At 41.2% G+C, this 22,760-nt stretch overlaps 1 protein-coding gene across 3 annotated transcripts in view; it reads left to right on the top strand.

Moving 5' to 3' along the window:
- Positions 1-2,980: 2,980 nt before the first annotated feature.
- Positions 2,981-22,760, top strand: part of dclk1a (doublecortin-like kinase 1a) — a 43,049-nt gene continuing 23,269 nt past the window's right edge. For all 3 annotated transcript variants that reach the window (XM_026372122.1, XM_026372121.1, XM_026372124.1), the window contains exons 1-5: positions 2,981-3,080; positions 3,324-3,476; positions 7,775-8,164; positions 8,765-9,114; positions 21,375-21,474. In XM_026372122.1, the coding sequence (XP_026227907.1) occupies positions 3,386-3,476; positions 7,775-8,164; positions 8,765-9,114; positions 21,375-21,474 (931 nt within the window). In that variant the 5' untranslated portion in view covers positions 2,981-3,080; positions 3,324-3,385. The remainder of the gene's footprint in view (positions 3,081-3,323; positions 3,477-7,774; positions 8,165-8,764; positions 9,115-21,374; positions 21,475-22,760) is intronic.

The raw sequence follows: 22,760 nt of genomic DNA, 5'->3' as shown, positions 1-22,760 counted from the left end.
AAAGTTTTTAAGGAGATCAAATATTATTACCGACTGCAAAATGCCATCATCTGCTCTTGGTTGTAGAGAGATGCTTGAAGAGTCGGTGTCGGATCTGCGGAGTACCATGTGTGAGCTGCAAGAGAGACTGCACAGTGTTGATGGGGAAGGTGAGTAAACAGTGGATTTGTCTTTGTCAGAGCTTCATGTAGTTATAATCAAGAATAAACTACTGTACATCTGCCAATGAATGCAGATGAGGCCGCTAGAAGGAGATCTCACAAGGCTTAGTTTGAGAATAATTGATTTGCATAAAGCTGTAAAAGGTCACAAAGCCATCTGAACAGTTGAACAAGCCGTGCACCCTGCAAAAGAGGACTCAGTTGTTAAATCTAAAGGTTCGCTTTTTTTTTCCTCTAGCACTGTTATTTTCATAAAGATGTGAGTACTTGTAATTCATTGAGTTCATTTTCTCTGTTTATTCTAATATAACAGAAAATGAGTGGAAGACAAGGTATGAGACACAGATGGAGCTGAATGGACAGCTGGAAAGACAGATCTCAGTCATTCACGAGAGGCTGGAAGACCTGCGAGGCAACCCCGTGGGTGAGTTCCCAGTCTAATGTCATCTTTTATACTGGAAGTACATTCGTTGGGTTTCATTAAACTGTGGACTTATACTAAATCAAGCTTTATAAAAACCTCAGTATAGTAATGCATGAATAAAATGCATGTAATTGCATGTGAATGCAACAACTGCAACAACTTCAAGAAGTAGTATCTCAGAGAAGTTTGTTTTTATTTTGTGCTCACACACTCTCTCTTGCTTTTTACAGATCGACTGGCCTCCATCCGCTCTTATGATGACATGCCAGTAGTGAGTGCTCTGTTTTGTTGTGCAGATGACCCAGAGAGGTGTACAGAGTAAGACAAAAGCACATTACAGCAGAGACAAACAGAGACACAGGATAGGGTAGAGGAGGCAGGACAGCAAGCGCTGTAATGCCAGCTGCTCTCCATCTCCTGCTGATGCAGGCTGAATAAACCAGAGTTTAATCACAGCACTGTAATCACAGGATTACAAACCATGGGAGAGTAATGCACACTAATTACATTGTTTTAACACACACACACACACACTCACACACACACACACACACATACACAATCACATACCACACACTGCAAGGTTGCACAAGCCATCTTAATATGTGTGTGTGTATGTGCAACCAAAAAATGCTCATTAGTGTATTCATGGAGTAACTTATGGATGTAAGATCTGTAGAGAAATTGTGAGTCTGACAGTAAGACAGATGGAGTTTGTGAGAAGAATATCGATTATTTGTAATTAGTGCTGTGAGTAAATGTCAGGACCACAGGGTTCTGTATCAACATGCAATACGTAAGTGTGCATACAGTCACTGCATACCCCCAAACAGCACTGGGCATCAGACCACTAGCCCACTAAATGGGTAAGTAAATATTTGAAAATAAGAACATTTATAACCTAATGTATTGTATAAAGGGGGCAGCTGTGGATCACTTGGTAGGGACCATTCCAAATCCTTATGCCATGTGTCAGCTCTAATGTGTTTATTGTCTTACTCAGTAATTTGTGAGCTCAATCCAGTCTTGTACACTTTTGTTTTTGCATTATTCATGCTGTTATTGTTTGATCCGAGGACATAGCACTGTGTAAACTAGTTCATATTGATTTGTAATTAGTGATACAGAGGCTTTACTGTGTGGCCTTTTTATTATCACATCTATGTTGCAGGAAACACTGAGACAGTGTCTAAAGCTCCTGACTGAAGAGAAGTCTGACCTGCAGAGTCAGCTGAGGGACTGTCACCTCCGAATTGAACAGGAGGGAAAGGTGTGTGAGCACAGTTAGAGGGATTTAGCGTGTTGAGTATTACTTATGGCCACAGTGTCTGCTGGTCTGGTTTCATTATTTCTTGGACAATCAGCTTGAAATTTTTCAGGTAATAAATATTTCAGTTACAAATTACCATCATTAGCAAAGGATTGAAAAAGATTTAGCTGATATTTAGGATTTGCATTCTTTATTTTTGAACAACCACTGATTCAAAATCGAACCTTAACCTTTGTCCTGTATTGCTATGACTTGGCCAATATGCTCTTACTTTAGCGACTTGGTTCTTTGTTTATTGTTCTGCTCAACAAACAGCAAGATATTAGCCGAATAAAGGTTTAGCAGTCAGCATGCGCAGCCTGTAATCCCTGTTGTAATCTGTTGCTCAGTAACATTAAATACGTCTGAAATATGCCCCACAACAAGCACTAAACCCATGAACAGACAGATTACTAACAGTTTCACTGTTTCCTTAAAATCAGGCATTTCATAAAACCAATGATGAGAGGCGGGCATTCCTTTCAGAAATTGCTAAGGTAAGCATCCACTCTCGTCGCTGTCAGTAGTAGTGCTCGTAACTCTTGACAGCTCAAGCGAGTAGCTCTCACACCACATCTGTTAACTATGAATCACTGGATGTTAAATATATAACATACTGAAGAATAGCTGTCATTGTAGATGCTACAACAAGGGAAATCCAGTATGGAGATCAGACTAGTGTGCTCTCTACCTCTTCATTTTGAGGTCTAATGATGATTTTACATTCATCTTCTAGTGCTGTTTTCTAGTTCTAGTTATATAACAGGTCAGTCTCTGCTCAAGCAAAAACAGAAAAGTGAGTCAAGGACTTTCTGCCTTATGTTACAACACTGGTTCCTGCAGGGCTGAAGTGAATGCAGTTGCAAGTAATCTTGACTACATTTCTTTCTCAGCATTAAGGAAACTAAGTCTTTATATTTCACAACAATTTCCTCAAGAGAATCAATAAAGTATTTCATTATTATCATTACATATGATAAAGCAACTGGCTCATGCCTGCTGTATGTACAGTTCAAGCAGAACATAATCTTTATGGATCTCAAGTGTGCTTTCTGTGATCATTCATTGCTTGTCCTCTGTCACAGCTGTCGTCTACCGTCGAAGTTCAAAGAAGACAGTACTTCACACAGCCGCAGAGGGCAACACAGAGCAAACAGAGGAGCTCAGTGAGGCACAGCACTCACAGGTAATAGAAACAATAGAGGATAAACTGAGCTCTGCAAAATTAAATAACTGAGTTAAATAAGGTAAGAATACTATAAGTTAATCTAGATACAAATTCAATCAAAATTAATGAACAAATCAGCTCTAATGTGTTATTTAGGCTCTCTGAAGAACAGATTTCATCATTTATTTTCCATCGATTCTACAGCACGATGTGTTCATTCAAACAGTCTCCTGTACTTTCTCATTCTGCTATATCTCATAGAGGGAAGCAGACCAGCAGGAAGGAAGAGGCTGATTCTTTGAAAGGGAAAGAAAGAGAAGAAGATGGAGGAGGAGTGCATGCAAAGGGAGGAGGTGGTGGAGGTGGAGCAACAGCTGAGAGACGAGAAGAGAAGAAAACCCAAAGGGGAAGCAGGTTACCCACCTTAGACCACTGCCTGAAACACAACTCCTAACCCACACTTGGTGTTTTTACCTTTTTTAAACAGTGAATGTTGCTCTCTCCTGGGTTTACTAGAATATTTAAATATGCAGTACTTATACTGTATTTTCACTGCCAGAATGTTCTGATATGTCCTTAAGTTTTGTTTGTTAGAAGTAATGCAGTTCCTATATGGGTTTTCTCTGGGTGCCACTGTCAGTGTTGTAGTTCTGCATTTATTTTACAATGGTACTTATCTCGTGGTATAAAATGACATATTTGCCAAAGTCTGGCATTTATTGTTTTCCTAAACATTTTTTTGTTCATTTCAACAAAATGAGTATCAATAAGGAGAAACGTTTAAGGAAGAATATTACGTGCTTTTAATGCCAGGACCCTGCTGAGTCTGACATTTCTAGTATCGCTGCAGCTTTTTACTAAGCACCTCCTACGACAGGCATTACGTAAGCAACACCACATCCACCACACGCTCCGTATGTAGTTCATCTGCAGAGCGACCAGTCACCCCCCTCCCACCCACTGGCCGCCTTTATAAATGTGGGTGTAAGAAATCTGTGTCCATGTAAGTAGTAGCATGAGTGAATATGAAAACTGCTAAAGGCTGAAGTGTGGAGGATGAGATCTGAGTTTCTTTCATGAACAATATCTCATGAAAAAGGATATGATCTTGTAGGCAAAACCAGCATGAATTAATTATTCTGTCCCATCTCTTTAGCTGAGTTTAATGTTAATTAGCTCATCAATTCTGACCTAAATTTGGGTTTTGGGAGAAAGAGGTCACAGACATACAAACTATTCATAAAAGTGAATAACGCATTACGTATCCTAGAACTTTATGTCCAAGGTCGGCATGGCAGTAAGATGTAGTGACAAGGGAGCTGACCTTTGAAAAGAAGGGCAAAGATCAAGCCTCAAACAGCTGAGCTGTCCTTCAGCGGGACATAATTGATAAAGATAATATCTGACAAATCTGGGTTTGGAAATACATGAGCAGTTAAAGGAGATGGAGATGTCCTGTCAAGAACCTTTTGAGTATTTTCTCTTTTTTTTTTCTGTTTCATGCACATGCTCATTTTAGTACAGCTCACTGCATCCTGCCTGTGAATCACACAGCCACAGAGTAACCACCCAGATGTCTTCTGTTGACAGGTGAAACATGGTGACAAATCACTGTAGTATCTGTCAAAAAACAGGGAGTCGCACTGCTGCTGCCTGCCCATGTTAATTCATTCAGCTTCTCTCTCTGTCCTCACAGTGAGTGAACCGCACACAATATATACATGTAAATACATGTATACATGTATGTTAAGCATTTGCTTAAATTAGAGTGCATTGGATGTTCACACGCTGTGTTGAGTGAAATTTTAAATAAAATTACTGATATGTGGTTAATTTTCATGTGTGGTTAACGCCACAGTCAAGGAGCTGCCAGTCATAAGCCCCTGAGAAAACCTCTTAGCATTAAAACACTTAGCTCTCCTTTTCCCACAGGACATTAAACTTGCTCTGTATAGTTCAACTTAGAAATAAAATAAAATGTGTTTGCAAAGAGACTTTGAGAGCCCGAGTCAGAAAATATTTTTTTTTTATTGAATATCAGGAAATTGTAAAAGTCACGCTGCAGGATCAAATATTACCTCTAGGATTAGAGGTAAGATTTTTCTCTGTGTCAATTTTATTAGTCAATGCAATATTCCAAACCTATATCAGCCTGATGTTATTGCAGGTAGTCTGTGATTAGACAGCTGCACTATTGTTACAAGTGAGGATGCAGATAAACTATTTGATTACTGTGAAAAATGGAACAGCTTCTAAAACAGCATAACCCAGAGATATAGAGAGAATTACAGTCATATTTTACTTGTCTCATGTCTTTGCTTTTACCTCACAAAAGGTACAAATGTAAACTACTGTTCAAAGTTTAGGCTCACGTAGAAACTCCTTCTTTTCCATCTGTTGACAGGTGAAAAACCAGCCGGAGCCAACATAATTAAAGAGTTCTAATAATCAGTCAGCCTGTTATATGACTATAAATCCATTTTACCTTTTTACATGTTCCCTTGTTATTTACATACATGTGAACATGTCAGATTTGAATCACAAATTCTTCTGAAAGTGAGACCACAGCTCTGCTTTTAAGTCCTTGACCACGTCCTGTCCTTGTCCTCCATCTCTCTTGCTCTAGTCTAAAGACGCTCTCCCCCATATGTCCCCTGTTTCCCCACGATTAATTTAGGCAGGAACACTTTGTCAGCCCTCAGTTTGTGACGCACACTGGGTCCATATGTGTGGCTCTCCAAAATAGAAACTGCCACTGTCACACACACACACGCACACACACACACACTCTGATGTATTCATACTGTATTTGATCATTATCCAGCTAGAGTTTAGATAGGATTAATTAAAGGACATGAGCTTCTTTAAACAGCTCTCATGCACATTACACAAATGTATAAAACATAAAGCATTTTGCACAAGAAAGCTATAACACAAACAAAAAAACCCATCTTACACCTGTTAAATAGCTGTAAACGCAAAAAGAGAAGAGAATTTAAGTGACTGTGACTTTCACCATCACATCCCACTGACACTAGCACATTCATAGTGAAAGTTACACACACACTCACGCATATATGGTTCATCAGAGATAGTGATGGAGTGCAAATGGGTGTTCTCTGGAGGCTAGGATGTAGGTCAGTGGTCTTTATCTCTTCGAATTGCTCCGAGAGACTATTTTCTACTGTCAGAAATATATTTTATAGGAAGAAGCAAGCTTATGATAATTAGACACGCGCAGCTCCTTGGTGTTGCTTTGTGGAGTCCTGCACAGGTCACCATCATGTAAAAACAAAATTAGATATGTAATCCACAATGATTGAAGCTCTAATTTTTGCAGTTCTGAATATTATAGTTTCAGTATCAGCTGCTTCAGGACCTCTGTAGTGTTTTTAATTGTGTAAATGTGGTAACATAACACAAATATTTACGTGGGCTCAACATAAATAATGCTGCCTCAAGGTTTTAATCCGCTGTGATGTTTGGATTGAAAGTCATTCACAAACACTAAGGTGAAATTAAAATGAATACTACAGATCAAATAAGGTGTGAATGATGACATTTCTGTGAACATTTAATTTTCCAGAAATGTACATTTGTCATTAAAAGATTCAGGAAATGAAAGATACGTAAAACTTTTGAGATGTTCTGCTCTTATTTAAGCATCAAAGCGAAGTGGCCTAAAAAGAGAAGCTCCTAAATTGTCCCGAAAGAAGGGGAGACCAGACCAGAAGGAGGGGGGGGGGGGGGGTCTGGAGCACCAACAGCAGCATTCCCTGCACGGGTGTGAAGCGTGGGTTAGCATCCTAATGAGGGGTGGGGGCGCTGAATGAAAATCACGACAGAGTGACGTGGAGGAGGAGAGAGGTGGATGAAAGGAGAATGGGAGGGGAAGCAGCTGCTACCTAGTCCAGTGCCAGTCCAGCCTCACTACGCACCCACAAACACAAACACACACAAAGACCCTGGTGTTTGCTGGTGGAGCAGCCGGACAACAAAGGGAAGCGCAAAGGGGGGGATCACTGCAGTCAGAGCAGCATCTCAGCTCCGGCTCACTGAACTCGTTTTCTCATATCCGCTGGGAAATCAAACATCAGTCAGGCTGGAGGTGACCGTCACAGAGGCGTTAATCCCTCGTGTAGGTAAGCGTGTCACTGCGCTCTCTGTCAGGTGGCACAAGTGCTTCATTCGCCCAGTTGTTGTTGTTTTGTTTTTTTTAAACTTGCTGTGTGTGCTGACGATTTCCGCCTCTTGACACCTCATTTCTAATTCCCTGAAAGATGGAGCGCGTTAATTATTCCGAGGTCTCAGTTTGATGTTGGGCAGCTCCTGGCTGCAGGCTGCGCTTCATCTGGCTGTGCGCGGAGCGGCTGAATATTTATAAAGAGGAGAATTAACAGCCTGTTATCGATTCGTGACTCTCTCTCTCTCTCTCTCTCTCTCTCTCCATCCATCCATCTGCGCTTCACAACGACTCAGGCGCACCCTGTCAGACAGTGTGGGTCGTCATGAAGCACACGGTCCTGCGCTGTTCGGCTTAAGAGCACTTAATCTGTCATTAGGGAGTTATTTTCAGGACGCGCACCGGCGACGGACACCGGCTGACCGCCGTGAACCTCTCCTCCGTTTGTTTCTTCCGTCCCTTTGCGCCCCTCTTGCTTTTGTTTAGTTTCTCGCCAGTGAAAACTTTTCTTTCCCCTTTTGCCTCCCAGACAGCACAGCCGTACTTGTGAGCCTCGGCAGCGAGATGGAGCATTTCGACGAGCGGGACAAAGGTCAGAGACACGGCCGCTCCAGCGCGAAGATGAACGGGGTTCCGAGCCCCACACACAGCGCCCATTGCAGCCTGTACCGGACCCGGACCCTGAAGACTCTGAGCACGGAGAAGAGAGCCAAAAAGGTCCGGTTCTACCGCAACGGAGACCGGTACTTCAACGGGATAGTGTACGCTATATCCACCGACAGGTTCCGGACCTTTGACGCGCTGCTGGCGGACCTGACCCGCTCCCTGTCCGACAATGTGAACCTGCCACAGGGCGTCCGGACCATCTACACCCTAGACGGCTCCAAGAAGATCACCAGTACTGATCAACTGGTAGAAGGTGAGTGTACTAATGCAGTTAACACTTACATTTATTCAAACTGAGCTTTGTGGCAGCACAGTTTTCCTCCTGGACTCAATCAGCTCTGTCAGCATCTACAGAATAATATGAGTCAAGATCAACTCTGTACATCTCTTCCACTTTCATAAAAACAACAAACACTGACTTACCTGTTAGCTTCCATCTTAAATGATCTCCCCCTGCTCATCTCCTGGTTGTATAAAGAAAAATTAAAAAATAGTCTCAGCAGAAAAAAGACATAAGACCAACAAGACTCCATAAAATAATCCAATTAAACACACTGGAAACTATTATCATGGCGATTATAACACTCATTTGATGGCCATATGGTGATGCAGACATGCTCTGGCTGGGATTAACTCTCTTTATCTAGTCTACTCTTTAATACTGTACATCTCTATATCACTTAGACTGACACGGGGAGAGTTGATATGGTTGATACGGGATGTGATATGAAAAGGAAGCATTCTTTCTTTACTGGTCTTCTACTGTTTTTAAAATATTTCAACAGATTTTTGTGTCTTCTTTGCCATTTTAAATAAAAATCTAAGTAATCTCTCTCCTCCCTAACCCCAACAGGTGAGAGTTATGTATGCAGCTCCATTGAAGCATACAAAAAGTTGGATTATACCAAAAACGTGAACCCCAACTGGTCGGTGAATGTCAAGGCCTCCGCCGCATCCTCCCGCGGTCCTCCTTCCTTGAGCAGCTCCAAGGCTGGTGCTTTAGAGAGCCGCGAAATCAAGGACTTCATACGTCCAAAGCTAGTGACAGTGGTGCGGAGCGGAGTGAAGCCCCGCAAAGCTGTGAGGATCCTGCTGAACAAGAAAACAGCCCATTCCTATGAACAAGTGCTGACTGACATCACCGATGCCATCAAGCTGGACTCTGGAGTGGTGAAGAAGATCTATACCCTGGAGGGGAAACTGGTGAGAAATCTTTGAATTGGTCGAAACAAACTTTTCTATCAATGTGCTGAAGGCTGGATGTTGATTGAATTGTTAGTGTTCGGCTTTTTGTGGTCAGACATCACTTTGACTTGGTTTAATCATGATTGATATTGCAAAGCTTGCAGTCTAGAGGGCGTGTCACTCATAATGGTGGTTGCATTGAGAGAAAGAGACCACATTATGAGATAAGAGGGAGTTTTTTTATTTGATTTTATTTTAGTTTTGGGCATGGCTTTACACGTGATTGGAAGATTCAAACTCATTATGATTAGCATTCTTCCTTTCTGAAGGTTGGTGGTTTTGCGAATAAAGATCAACAGGCTGATAGACTGAGCAAAAACGACTAAACATTCATGACCCCTCTTTCATTTTGCTTTCATGAGCCTCTTATAAATGAAGAATGCTCACAGCCAGAGCTGCGGAGAGAAAGAGTGACACAGGGAATGAAAGAGGTCGACGGAAGGTAACGATGAAACAGTTCAATGAATGGAGTCTGGTTCCCACCCACGCTGCAGAGATGTGTGCCAGAGCTTTGCCTCCAACCACAAAAATAAATCAGTTTCTGCCCCCTTGATAGTCAACCCACCTATCCAAGCTCAGACTCTGAGCGGTGGAGGGAGACACTATATAAAGAACACACACACACGTATGCATGTTGTCCACCACTAAGCACTTAAATGTCTCACGTAATTGGAATGGCACTGAACTTATCCTGCACTTCAGCTGAATGAGGTCAAACACACTTTCTCTGTGCTGGCACATGTCCATGTTTGTATTTGTCACAGAGGACAAAGCACAGAGAAATGAGATGTTTTAACTCTCAGTTCATTTTCTGTTTATCTTCATGCCACCTCTCCATCTCTCACGCCGTCTCCCCTCGTCGCTGTTTCTCCCTGTGCGCTCCCCTCTCTCTGCCTTTCACTGGGTCATGCTGTAGCTCCAAGTTATCGAATGTAGCGCCACAGAGCTTTACTCCCCCTTGGTAGCATCAGAGAGTGATCATTATTTTGAAACAGATTTTTGTTTGACGTCAAGGGCGTCCTGCCATTTTGTGTCGTACAGCAGTAATCATCTCCTAAATGGCCAATTTGTGACTCATTCTCATGAATACGCTCTTCGCCCTGTGGGCTTTTCATTCTTAATTGCTGTTTTAGTACTTTGTGTAGCCATTTATCCCGGTTCTAAAGATGAATCTTCATTTGTTGGCAATAGCATGTTGTGCTGTTTCTGAAGCCATGTTGTCTATTTAATGATCCACTGTTATCCCAGCAGGAAGTCATTCCAGATTTCCTGATCTGACCGGCTGTTAGATCCAGTACCAGCCAATGAAATCTCCAAATCAGGTTTTCCTTGAGAAACCTCCTGTTGAGTATTAAACTCATGCTTTTACACAATACTCTTTAGCTCAGTGCTGACCACTGATTACAGTTTTCTTGGAGATTATACAATAAATGCTGTTCTTGTCTAGTTCTCTGCAATTGGAACTAAGACTATTATAGTTATGCTATTTTTAGAGGTGGTATTGATTGGGCCTGTAGGCATGGTAACACGCTCACTGCTAAATTGGCTGGGCTGGGCTGTGTGCAGTACAACTCCCTCTTATTTTTATGTGTGTGTGGGTTAATGTGTGTGGGAGAGTTTGCCATTATGTTATTAAGAGGACAGAACAAAAACAGGGATCTTAAAACAACATGGAAATGAATGATGGAGATATAGAACTGACATCAGACAGGATCTGAGCACCTTTGCTCTGGATTGAGAGTGTCCTTGTGTGTATCATGCTTGAGAAGAAATCCTACAGAAGACCTGAACAGATTCTTGTTACTGAATACTGAAAAGTACCAGAAAACAAGTATCAGGTCGTAGAAAAGTTAAACCTGCTATAAAATGTGTTTAATCCCTGTTAATCCAACCATTACACAAAGAGAATTAAGTCTAGATAAACGTAACAATAATAAAATAGGATGGATTTAGAAATATATTATACCTTATTAAGGAGTATGCTAAAGGTAGTTGTATGAGTGTGCACTGTGATGCAGTTACTTAAGGTTAAGTAGAGTATGTGTGTGTAGGTGCATTCATGCGTATGCACTTGTTTTTGTGTGTGTGTGGGCTGTTGCTGTCAGCTGAGCCGTGTCCGTCATTGAGCCTACGGCAGAAGTAGGTTTCTGGGCCTGGTGTTGAGTCCCAGCAGAGCCGCAAAGCTTGGAGAGAGAGCATCTGAGAACCAGAGCTCAGGCTTCTCACCTTCATTAACCCCTGTAATGAGGTCAGAGACAGTGGGGCAGGATGTATACATACAGCACATCCCCACTTCCCCATACTTCTTCTCTTCGTCTGTATTTATGTGTAATGGTTGTACAGGTCTGCAGTGCTGTTTACACGGAGCTTTTGTGTTTTCATAATTACTTTAAAATAATCTTATTCAAATACTGCAGCTGCAGTGTGCTGACATGAATAATGGATTATGTGTTTTGGTATCTGAAGTTGCACTTGGAGTTCAACTAAGAGTTACTGATAGTCTGTTTCAGCTGCAGTCTTCTAATTATGCATCTTAATTTATGTGTGTCTATGTGTATATCACACATTTCAATTTGTGACAGTGCACCAAGGTTTTATAATACCTTTGCTAATACAATAACTGAATTTCAGTATTGATGATGAAGAACTTTTCCCAAAGAAAATGCAGGAAAGATGAGAATGTATAGCAGAAATTAGAACTGCCAGGTATTTAATAAGTATTGCTAGAAGCATTTCTTATTTCTATTTGGCGATATTTGGGGAGAGCAATAATCAGATGCTGATAGGGAGGAAGCAACATACATATTGTCCGTCCACATCAGGCTGTGAGCATCTGATATGTGTATACTCACTTTGCCCACTGGGCGCTTTCTCTGCTATCATTATACTATAGGATATCATATTTCAACATATCTTATGTGCAGCCACATGGGAAGGAATATATATATATATATATATATATATATATATATATATATATATATATATATATATATATATATATATATATATATATATATATATATATATATATATCAAGTTTTGTGCCCACTGCCATATTGATTCTCCCACAGTCTCAGGTCTCACTGATACAGTATATATCTGATCGGTGGTATATTTAGCTCCAGCCACTCTCCTTTGGGGTTACTCAATCTCATGTTTCTCGGCAAGCTCTTCACCTCGGCTGGGTTTTACAATTATTTGATCTGGTTGCCTAGGCACCGGTCGCCCTACTGTGACGTCATACAGTAGCACAGCGAGATGGTATGGCAGGATTGGCCTGATCAAGAAGATAGACGACCTGTAAGTGGCTTAACACACGGACATGGCACGCCTAGTACGGCAGCTAAGCTCTGTTTACACACACACACACACATAGACAGACACAGGCATGCACACACGTAGACACTATGCTGAATGTCAGCTGCCGGCCTTCAGCCTTGAGAGGCTCACGCATACTTAGGCAGAGATAGAGATAACAACACACACACTTTTTAAAGGACTCAACTAGATTTCTGCTCATGCATCACTAGCCATTACCTGTAGGCAACAATTGCTCAGTGCATGAAATAATGCCACTTAGTTAGGTTGGTTGCATTCTGTTTTTGAGTATTAATGAGATTGTTCAGTATGTGTCTCATGGGGTTTAGCAGTGATGTCCTCCTCCTTCGTCTAGTATGGGTCACTTCAGTAGCATCATTCAGTAAACTCCTGCTCTTCTACCTCCTGAATGCACATTTTCAAACCTTGCACATCAAGTTTATAATGTTAAATTAAAAAAAGACATTAGATTGTTATTATCGTACCTGTGCCTTTAGTTTGAGAGACAGTGGCAGAGAGAAGATGAGTAGAAGAGAGTGCAGGTCAGGCTGCTCCTGCTCCTGCTTAATCACATTTCATGTCAGCATGACGGCGCTAGTCAGTATTAGTCGGGATCACCTAATTTTAGCTGAAACTCAGTTTTTATCAGAATAAAATTTGCCAACTCATCATCTTTCTTAAAATCCGTCTGGGCTCTAAGCGGTTTTACGTCTGACAACGTGTGGTTTTCAAATGTTAGAGGGTAAATGTACAGTGGGCAGGATCACTCAAGTCCAAACACTTTGAATGTTTACAGGCTGTAGCATTGTTGCCTGAGAAGCATGTTTATTTTTATTTCTAATAACATGCAATGGTCATTTTAATATTCAGTATAGTATTTATTTATTTATTTTGTTACAGACGTTACATATCGTTCCTCTAAACAGAGGACATACGTAGGAGAAGAGTGAGGATGAACCACTTGTTCAATATCTGCAGTGCAGCTCTCACGTCTCAAACTGCATTGTTGGCCTGTACTTGTTGGCAAGGCTGAGGAGCTTTTAGTATCTTTTTATCTCCCTGATCTGTTTTCTCTGCAGCCTCCCTTTTCTTCTTCTCTTTGTCTCTTATTTTTCTCTCACCCATTACAGCTTTTCTTCATCAACATATTTGCTCTGTTCATGTGGATAGCTCTCCGTGCTCTCTCTGATCTTCTTTCCTCTCTTTTTACTTAAAATTGTCAATCCTCTCAGCAATGTCTCTTGCTGTCAACATGCCATTAGTTTTACGGCTATTTAGTCCCCATTTAATTAGCACACTCGGCATGCACCCTCAAATCCAAGAGCTGCAACATATGGCATTGCACTCCCTTCCCCACTCTCTGTGTCTCCCTCTCTCACCCATCTTCCCTTTAATCTCTCTCTTTGTATTTCCTTTTGCCACACATCCCACCTTCATTTGTTAAATTTCCCTCATATTTCCTCAGTTTGTCTCTCACTCTCCAGTCTCCTATTTGGTCTGTATCCAGCTCTGCAGGGAAACATGAGGGTGCTACAGCAACATCACTTTAAACATTTTGTGTATTATTTTATGTAGGAAATAGGATTTATTTGCTGCTCATATGCAACTCATTTAGATGTTTATTAAATCTCTGTTTGATGAATCATATGTGCATGATGTCACTTTCTGCTCTGCTAAGGAGGATTGTGGGAAACAAAGTCCATCTGCTACTTCTGTTCTGCTGAGTCACAGCTACTCAGCACAGTGTGTGTGTGTGTGAAAGTGAATGTGTGCCATGCACCTGTACAGTGTAATTTTTTCTTTACAGAATATTTTCAGCAAAGGACATAGATGGCGTGTAGAGCATTCCTCAGCAGAAATCTTTACATGAAACTGTTGTTTTATTGTGTAAACAGGTTGCTTACAATGTGTTTATTTCCATCTGTCTCTCTCTGTTTTAGACAGTTAGTTAGCTTATGTGTGTGTGTGCAGAGAGTGATTGTGGCAGATTGGAGGGCTGTCTGTAGTCAGAGGATCTGCTGCCAAATGAGGATTGATGGCAGACATTTCGGGCACTGACAGACTGTTGAGGAGCTAGTCAGACCACAACTTCATCACACACACACGCACACACACACTTCCTGACTCTCTAATCTCCCTCAACTCAATTTGCATTTGAAAGATTGCATCCGAGCTTCATGCTTTTAGTTGCTTAAAGACCAGGACTGTGATGTAGCTTGACTGTCAGAGGTTTCGCCTGATCATGACTCAGTGAGGGAGGTACTGAGAAGTCAGACTGTAAATATAGGAAGAGGCAAAGCCTCTCTAATCGATTTGAGGGCATCTCTTCTCCAATGTTTACAAATCCATCTTAAAGTTAAAATTAAATGTACTGCAGAGGTGATAGACATGAGATGAGGTGATACCTGGACCCTACAGAGGTTGAACAGGCAGTCAGTGATGCCTTGGACCAGATCTGGGAGGAGATACCTCTGGGCATCATCTGTCGTCTCATTAGGAGCATGTCTTTCAATTCAGCTGTCTGTAGGTTGATCATTTTAATTTCTTTCAAACGATGTGGCATCCTTTCGTTCCTAACACATCACCCAGACCACAACAGTATAAATATCCAACATGATTTTTCTCACCATTGACATCTGATGCGTTTTCGAAGTGTTCCTTTAATTTTTTTTTTGCAGTGTATGTTTTCCTTCTGTCGGTGCTCGCTCTAGTAACACGTGTACTTACACGTTCATCTCCTCATTTCACACACATGCTCACACATGCACAGTCATCCCTGGAAATAGATATAAGCCAACAGATTGAAGGGGAAGACAGATCAATAAAGGGAAGATGAAAGAATCCAGCCAAGGAAGAAGTAATTGGGGTTAGAAGAGAGGAAGGGACTCGGATAAAGCAAGACAGGAAGTGATAACTAGACAAATCCGATAATGAGGACCCTAAAAAACATGAGAGAAAAGTGCTGGAAGAGAGAAAGGAAGTTGAGGCTGATGCCATGTTGCATCCAAATAATTTTCTTATGGTAACAACGCTTCCTAACGCTAATATTTTACTTTTTATTTGTTTAATTGCTGCTTCACTTTTGATGCATCAAAGACAGGAAAATGTACTCACAGTTAGAGAGAGTAACCCAGAAGAAGTTTGCTATCCCCCTGTGGAAACCATGCTCTTACATAAGTTGTTATGCAACACAACAGCCAGGCAGTCAGTCTGCTGTGCTGGTTTGAGGTGAATGCAAGTAACATCAGTGCCAACTCAGCCCGCTGCACTTTTAATTGGCCTCGTGTCACCGCTGCTCTCCTTTCCTCTGTTTGTTTTTGAACTTTTTCTGACTTTCCTTGTGTTCCCATCCCTCTCTGCCGTTTCCCGCCCCGTCAGTTGTCTGATGAAAAACAGCTGTACTCTGGGTGCTGATTGATGCAGTGGGAGTTCATGTGTGTGAATTCTCTGTCGGGGTGCCTAGTGCCTCTTTCGGATCGATTTTCTCTGCGTGTCCTGTACCTTTCAGCTGTGGCTCTTTGCCTGCACATTTCAGTGTCTCCTTTTGGTTTGAGGAGATTATTTAAATCCCCCTAGAGAGTAAGGAAATGCATTTTGGCTGTTTCATTTTGAGAGTGAGAATGAGAACTTTTCTGCAGATATTTTAGTATGCTGTATATTCCCCGACGGTTGCAAGGGATTAGTATGTGCTTTCTGGGGTTGTAATCCTGCAGAGCCTTCATAACCAGCTGACAGCACTTTTGAAGTTACAGTAAGGGGGGTTGGTGCCTCTTATGTGGGTATTTTCAACATCAGTACAATACTGAACTGTATAATTGCAGCATATACATTAAAGATGCAATACTTCAGTACTACATGCATTAGTTATTTTATATGTATTGACCTGTTTTAAAAAAAACCAGCCACTGCTAACGTCTTAAAATAACTATGACAAGTTCCTCCACTTTATTAAATGACATGTTCTTTCCAATAAATGTCAAACCTATGTAGTTGGAATTATTGTGGCCACTCACTGCTCTGGTTTTAATATTATAGCTTTGTTACAGATTTTTCCCCCTTTCTGTTTCTGTCTTTAATCTTTCATCAGTGCATCCATCAGTTATGCTCCCACTCTGCCTGTATTTAAGGATCCATCTTTCTGTCTGTCTCCTCAGTCTCTCTGTGGTTAGTGTTTGAGAGCAGCACTGCAGCCTCTTTTGGCCAGCTGCAGTGGATTCAGCACCGTGGACAGCTACACTGAGCTAAACTCCCCTGGCAGAGTGCAGCAACAGCTTGTCTCTCCAAAATGTGGTCTTTCTGTGGGCAGGATTATGTCCTCACCATGTCCTCTGTGTAACCACTGTGAGTCCATTATGGCACAAGAGATTAGTAGCCGAATCCCCAATCTCTTTTTGTTTTTTGTTCTAGTTTTATGCTTTGGAACTAGGACTGAAACTAACAGTGTTTTACAACAGTGAGTCCCTTTTTTGGTTAATTAGTTATCAAAATGGTTGATTAATCACTAACTTTCTGTTGATCATCTAATTAATAGATTCATTGTTTCAACAGTAATTAAACTCTTGACTACTTTTTTTTCCTACAGATAATTCATGTGCATGTACCCTCATACACTTACTTCTGAGTAGCTGTCAGAAACCTCCATTAAGAAATCAGGAGCTGACAGATGAGTCCTCGAGTAGACCTGAAATCTGACAGGGAGACAGAAATAGACGATCTAAATGAGCGCAGCGAGCAGTGTCACTGTGTCACTGATCATTTGTTCTCAGCAGATGATTCACAGGAGCTGCTGGTGAGAATCAGAAAGACAATTTGAACACAAAAAGACAAGATTTGGCACCACCACGTTGCTCAGAAGGTGATATATTTGTCTAGCTCTGGCCTCACAGATATGTCCAACAAAATAACCTCTCCCCTAAGTCTGTATGCACTGTATCTTAATGTATTTGTGTTTTCTCATAACATTAATTCCCATTAATTTTCTCATTCCCAACAACCCAACCTAAATATCTGCACTCATCCCTACGTACGTCATCCCTCGACATACACAATACAGACACTCATTATCAGTGAGGACACCTATTGCTCTGCAGAGACCCAGACTTAACATGTATCCATCACTCTGCTGTTGTGGTCTGCCTACTCAAATAAAACCACAAGTAGTCCTAAGTCTCTGTATGCTTCTCTCTCTTTCTCTGCTTGATCCTCCAAGTAGTTACTGCTATCATTGTAAGACAAGGCTGCTGTATATTGCCCCTATCTTTTAATAATACAATGATAAAAAACAAGGCTTTTTGTGTTATTGTTGTGTGGAATGACTTGCGAGTCTCTCCACATCCTGTGGTTATTAAACAGTGCCACCGTGTGGTGCTTGAGTCTGTGTCGGTTTTTGCTGTTACAGTCTGTTATGCGAATTATAAATATTTTAGCTCCTTATTTGGACAAAATCAGCAGGTTTAGCAGGTTCTCATATGGTATTTATATATAATCTTGATAATAAGCAAACAAAGAAGGGCAAATATAGGAGAGACAATCCAGCCTTTCTGTGATTCTACACTAGGTGGCAGAGTGGGAGCATGAATGGATGTACTGGGAATTGTTCTGTTATTTGTTGTATAAGACATTTAGGAGGAGATATGGAGGTCACACCTCTTGGTATGGAGTAATATCCTACATTCTACAAATGCTTCTATGTAATTCTTGTTTAATTGTTGTTGGATATAACTAAATATCAGACATTTATCTTTCTGCCTTTGTTACGTTGGCTCCATGATAGAAAGTGAACTAGTCATGGAGACAGTGGACAACAATGGTAGGGGACTGGGTTTTATTAGGCAGGAGATGTGATGCACAATCACTTATACTGTAATTATCATGATCCACTCTTTAATAAAGATGTGTACAAGGTCGTGGAATCATCGGTTTACCCTCCTCTGCTCTTTTGTCATCATCTTAAGTTAGTCGCTCTCTCCCTGTGTTTCTGTTAGTTTCTTCCTGTCCTTGTTTCAGCTGCTGTCGGTGTTGTGTAATCGCACTGGTTCTCTGTGAGAACGGAGCACCAGAGACATCAAAGCGGCTTGTTTTGTCGTTGGGCTCATAGCAGCAGTCAGGAATAGATCCCCTCTGTTGCTCTTTTCCCTCTGTCTGTTTGCTTCCTCTCTAACTCGGGGGGGGATTTGGCGATTTGGTTTCATCTTGGACTGTTTTATTTTTTTCATCCCTTTTCACCAGCTCCCTCTCGTCTCCGTCATTGATCGATTCTTTGTCTTTACTAGCATTTCAGGAGAGACTTTCCCTTGTCAACATTTTTTTTTTTTTTTTTCACCGGGCGATGTTGTGTTTCAATATTAAGCAGGTTGTGAGCCTCTCATATGTGTTCGCGTGTACATTTGTGTGAATGACACAGATCTGTAGAGTGCCGTGCCCATAGTAGTTAAAATATGAATGATGGAGCTTTTGATTACAGTGTTCACATCGTGCACCAGCCATGCACCAATGCCTAGAGGGCATCATCACCATAGCAACCATACTTTTTCACACCCTACAGGATGTGTTGGTGTATTGGTGCACATTAGTTTACCCTCAGCTGAACAGTGCCCTCAGAGGCTGCCCTACATGATGACTTTCACGTCTCCTGTTCACATTTCCAGTGTACTTTCTATCCTGGGATGAGCAGCTTCAGAAAGCCTCATTACAGCAACCTCTTCTTGGTTTACACCAGCGGCAGCAGCAGCAGCAGTTCAAGCCTGAGGACCTGATCTGACTGACACAGAGCACGAAGCTCCCAATCGCTCTGCTCCCATCCAACCAAAACCCAAATCTTTGACAGGAACAAAGCTTTCACCAGGATGATGTATCTACAGAATAAACACAGTGTGTCTCCAAAAGTACACAAGTTAAAACTATGTCTTATATCCTGAAGTGTAACATAATCATCATTACATTAGAGAGTCGGATAGAAAATAGACAACAACTGGAAAAACATTTTTTTTTGCCAATTCAACATTTCAAATCATACATATATCTATATCTTTATTTCTATTTATAGAATAGATATAGATATAGATATGAAGAAGAAAATAATGAAATACAGCAAAGGCTAAGAGATGTAGAAGTGGCCAAAACACACAGGGGAAATGTTAACAGCACTGGCATCTGTATCACAGCCGTCTTGTTAGGAAGCTGAGCCGCTCGCCTCTGAAATAATCACCAGTGCAGAATCTGGGGACATCAGACAACAAAGCAATATGCACTCTGTTATGAAACTAGGATAATATTGCCTCCTCACACACACACACACACACACACACATATCCATGTGTGCCTGTGCAGAAACGTGGATTTTCATGTGGTGTGTGTCTGAATCTGAGACATAGACACACACAAAGATGCTAAACCTTGATTTGAAAAGGAAAACGATCCATACTCTGCGGAGAGTCTGTGTCTGGGATTAAACTTGTTTTTTGTCTCCCCGTTGGTTCATTTCGAGTCTGTGGGGGGTAAAGCAGGACGACTACCACGCACACAACCATACACACACACAGAGTGGCCTGTTTGCTATTTATTGGGTATTTTGTTGATAATGGTGTTATATTAGCTGTGACTTTCTTTTAGGGTGTTAATCAGTGGCTAATAGGAATCTAAATGGATTCTTGGATTTTAATTGCCATGAAAAAGCAATACCGGTAGCTTTGTGTTTATGTGTTAACTCCAGGCGGTTGCTAGACATGCATGCAGCCTAATTTGTAATAGCTCTTAATAGGTTTTTAGTGGGAGATTTGTCATAGCGTCTGAATAAACCACTGTCTATCATGAAATATAATTTGGAATATTGATGTCTTACAATTGAAATGTGATGGTTAGCTTCTGGAGAGTAATCAAAGTTGAGTAAATCAAGCGGAGTTTCTATCACATATGTAATTAGTCAAATAGAAAATAATGAACAGCAGCATCTCTGGGGTCTATTTCTCATAATAAACACCCTTTTGCTGAGCTTTCTTTCTAAGAAAGTGAGTTTACAGATTAAAAATATGGATAGCATCTGTCTTGTGCTAACAGAATGAATGTGTTGTGTGTCCTTATTTAATGATCCAGTTCTTGTTGGGTTGCATAGTGACCAGTGCCTGTCAGCGTGTCACTGTGGGTTTGGTATTAGCTTCACAATATGGAGTCTGTCAAAGAATGACAGTGACTCATTATGGCAGCTTTTTTGGGTGGTGGGGGTAAAATGTAGACTTAGTCAGCTCTGTACTGAACAGAAAGCTCCAACTTCTCTCCACTCTCTCTGCCTGAACACACCACATCATGTTTCAGGACATCTTGTATCCAAGCTCACTAGCTTCTTCTCTTTGTTATCCACTACCCTTTATGAGATATTAGTTTTCTGAGAACTGACCCTCCTCCACTGACTTCTCTGTGTGTCCGGTTCACTCGCTGCAGCGCATCAGCAAATTAGTGAGCCAGCAAGGTCTCATTATAGTCGCTTGATAGAGAGATAAAGCACAGAAAGAACACAGCCCTGAAGCTTAGGGACTTGTTGGGCATGCACATAGATAGCACAGATACTGATGAGCATGCATGCAAACAAAAACACACACACACACACTCACACAAATAGACACTCCTGGTGTTCCTTATCTGTGTCCTGGGTCTCAGTGCATGTGCTTTTTCACCTGAGCACAGGAAAGAGAGGTCAATTACATAAGCATGTGCAGAGTGGGGTAAATGAGCGTCTGCTACAGGGCACCATTTATGTGCAGTTTATGTTCACAGCATTGGTCGTTTAGAAGTAAAAAAGCCTGACATCTAACTAGAACATTGTCTTTTAAAATCCATAAACTAGCTGGGATATTGTAAGGATATTATAACAACAATTCTTATCTGCATGTTTTTGTTTCTAGGTGTCTTGTCTGCAAGACTTCTTTGGTGACGAGGACATTTTTGTTGCGTGTGGACCGGAGAAACTGCGCTACCAAGACGACTTGATGCTGGATGAGAGCGGTAAGGCGACTGTTACTTACTCTGACATTTCACATTTGACTGCCCAGTCTGTTCCTCTTCCTTCCCATCCTTCCCATTTCTTTCCTGCCTACAGCTACTGAATATTTCCTGATATCAAACTGTGTGCGAACACAAAACAGCATCTGTGAGTTTGTCTCACACCAATGGGCAAAATAAAAAACACAACACAGAAGGCTCATTTTAAAATGTTACATGTACTGTGATTATCACTTTTATCCGCTTGCAACATTTGCAATTGTTTTCCCTGACACAGCTCTTCGGTTCAAATGGCAGAAGACAGTGTAGGCTGCCCAGTTCATTACACTCCATTGTCTCCTAATGCTCCTATTCTCTGTCCTCTTGGAAGAATGCGTCTGCTGCACTTAAACAATCATCCAACCTATTGTACTACTGTTGCTGTTTTTCCTCTTCGCCTGTCTCTCCACTGAAGTCTACCGAGGATACGTTCTGTCCTCACTTCACCCATCTGTGTTTAGCTGTCTGTCTCCTCCTTCTTCTGGATCTCTGTCTGAAGACTCCTGCCATTTGGTGCTCATCTATATTCTCACCCTCTTATCTCTGTCCCTGTCGTGAATATCTGTGCACTGGCTTTTATTCAAAGGTTTATTCGTTTCAGTTGTTTCCCTAGTATCCCTTCATCCTTTAATAATATTCATCCCACCTGGGATGCCGGGCTACACCTCATTCCTCCTCTTTTTGAAATTTGCCCCCCTCTATTCCCGACTATGTCTCTTTCATTTATAAAATGTAATAGCTAGCTGCTTTCATTAGCTGGTTCCCTTTCGGTAACCTTTTTCTCTCTTGAGAAAGAAAACAAAACAACCTACTAGATGCACAAAGGCATTTAAAGACCGTGTTTCCAGCATTTTTATTAGTTACAGATGATTGTCTCCATAAACTGTTTGTCATAGTAACCCGTTATAGACAAGAAGAGGAGCATTTCTTAAAGTCTTCAGTCTTTCTAAAATTACACTTTAAAAGTCTTTAAAGTGTAATCCATTGCATGACGTTCAGCTATTATTAGTGCAAGATAAGAATTAACTAAAGAAAATGACCATGTCTCAGCTGCTCTGTACTTGGCTTTAATTTACGCTTTGACCTGAATCAATTTTCATGGGTTAAAATAGGCCATGCAGTTTCTAAAACATGCACCATTATGTAAATCACTAGCACCCACTTGGAAAAGTACTTGTACTTCAGTGGTCTCTAGATGTGGCGAGTGACACAATGATCTAAACACTGCTAATGGAAAAAGTTCCGATGCC

This window comes from Anabas testudineus, chromosome 14 (assembly GCF_900324465.2).
Source record: "Anabas testudineus chromosome 14, fAnaTes1.2, whole genome shotgun sequence".
NCBI lineage: Eukaryota > Metazoa > Chordata > Actinopteri > Anabantiformes > Anabantidae > Anabas > Anabas testudineus.
The sequence above is the reverse complement of the archived record's forward strand: the minus strand, read 5'-3'. Positions and strand labels throughout refer to the sequence as shown.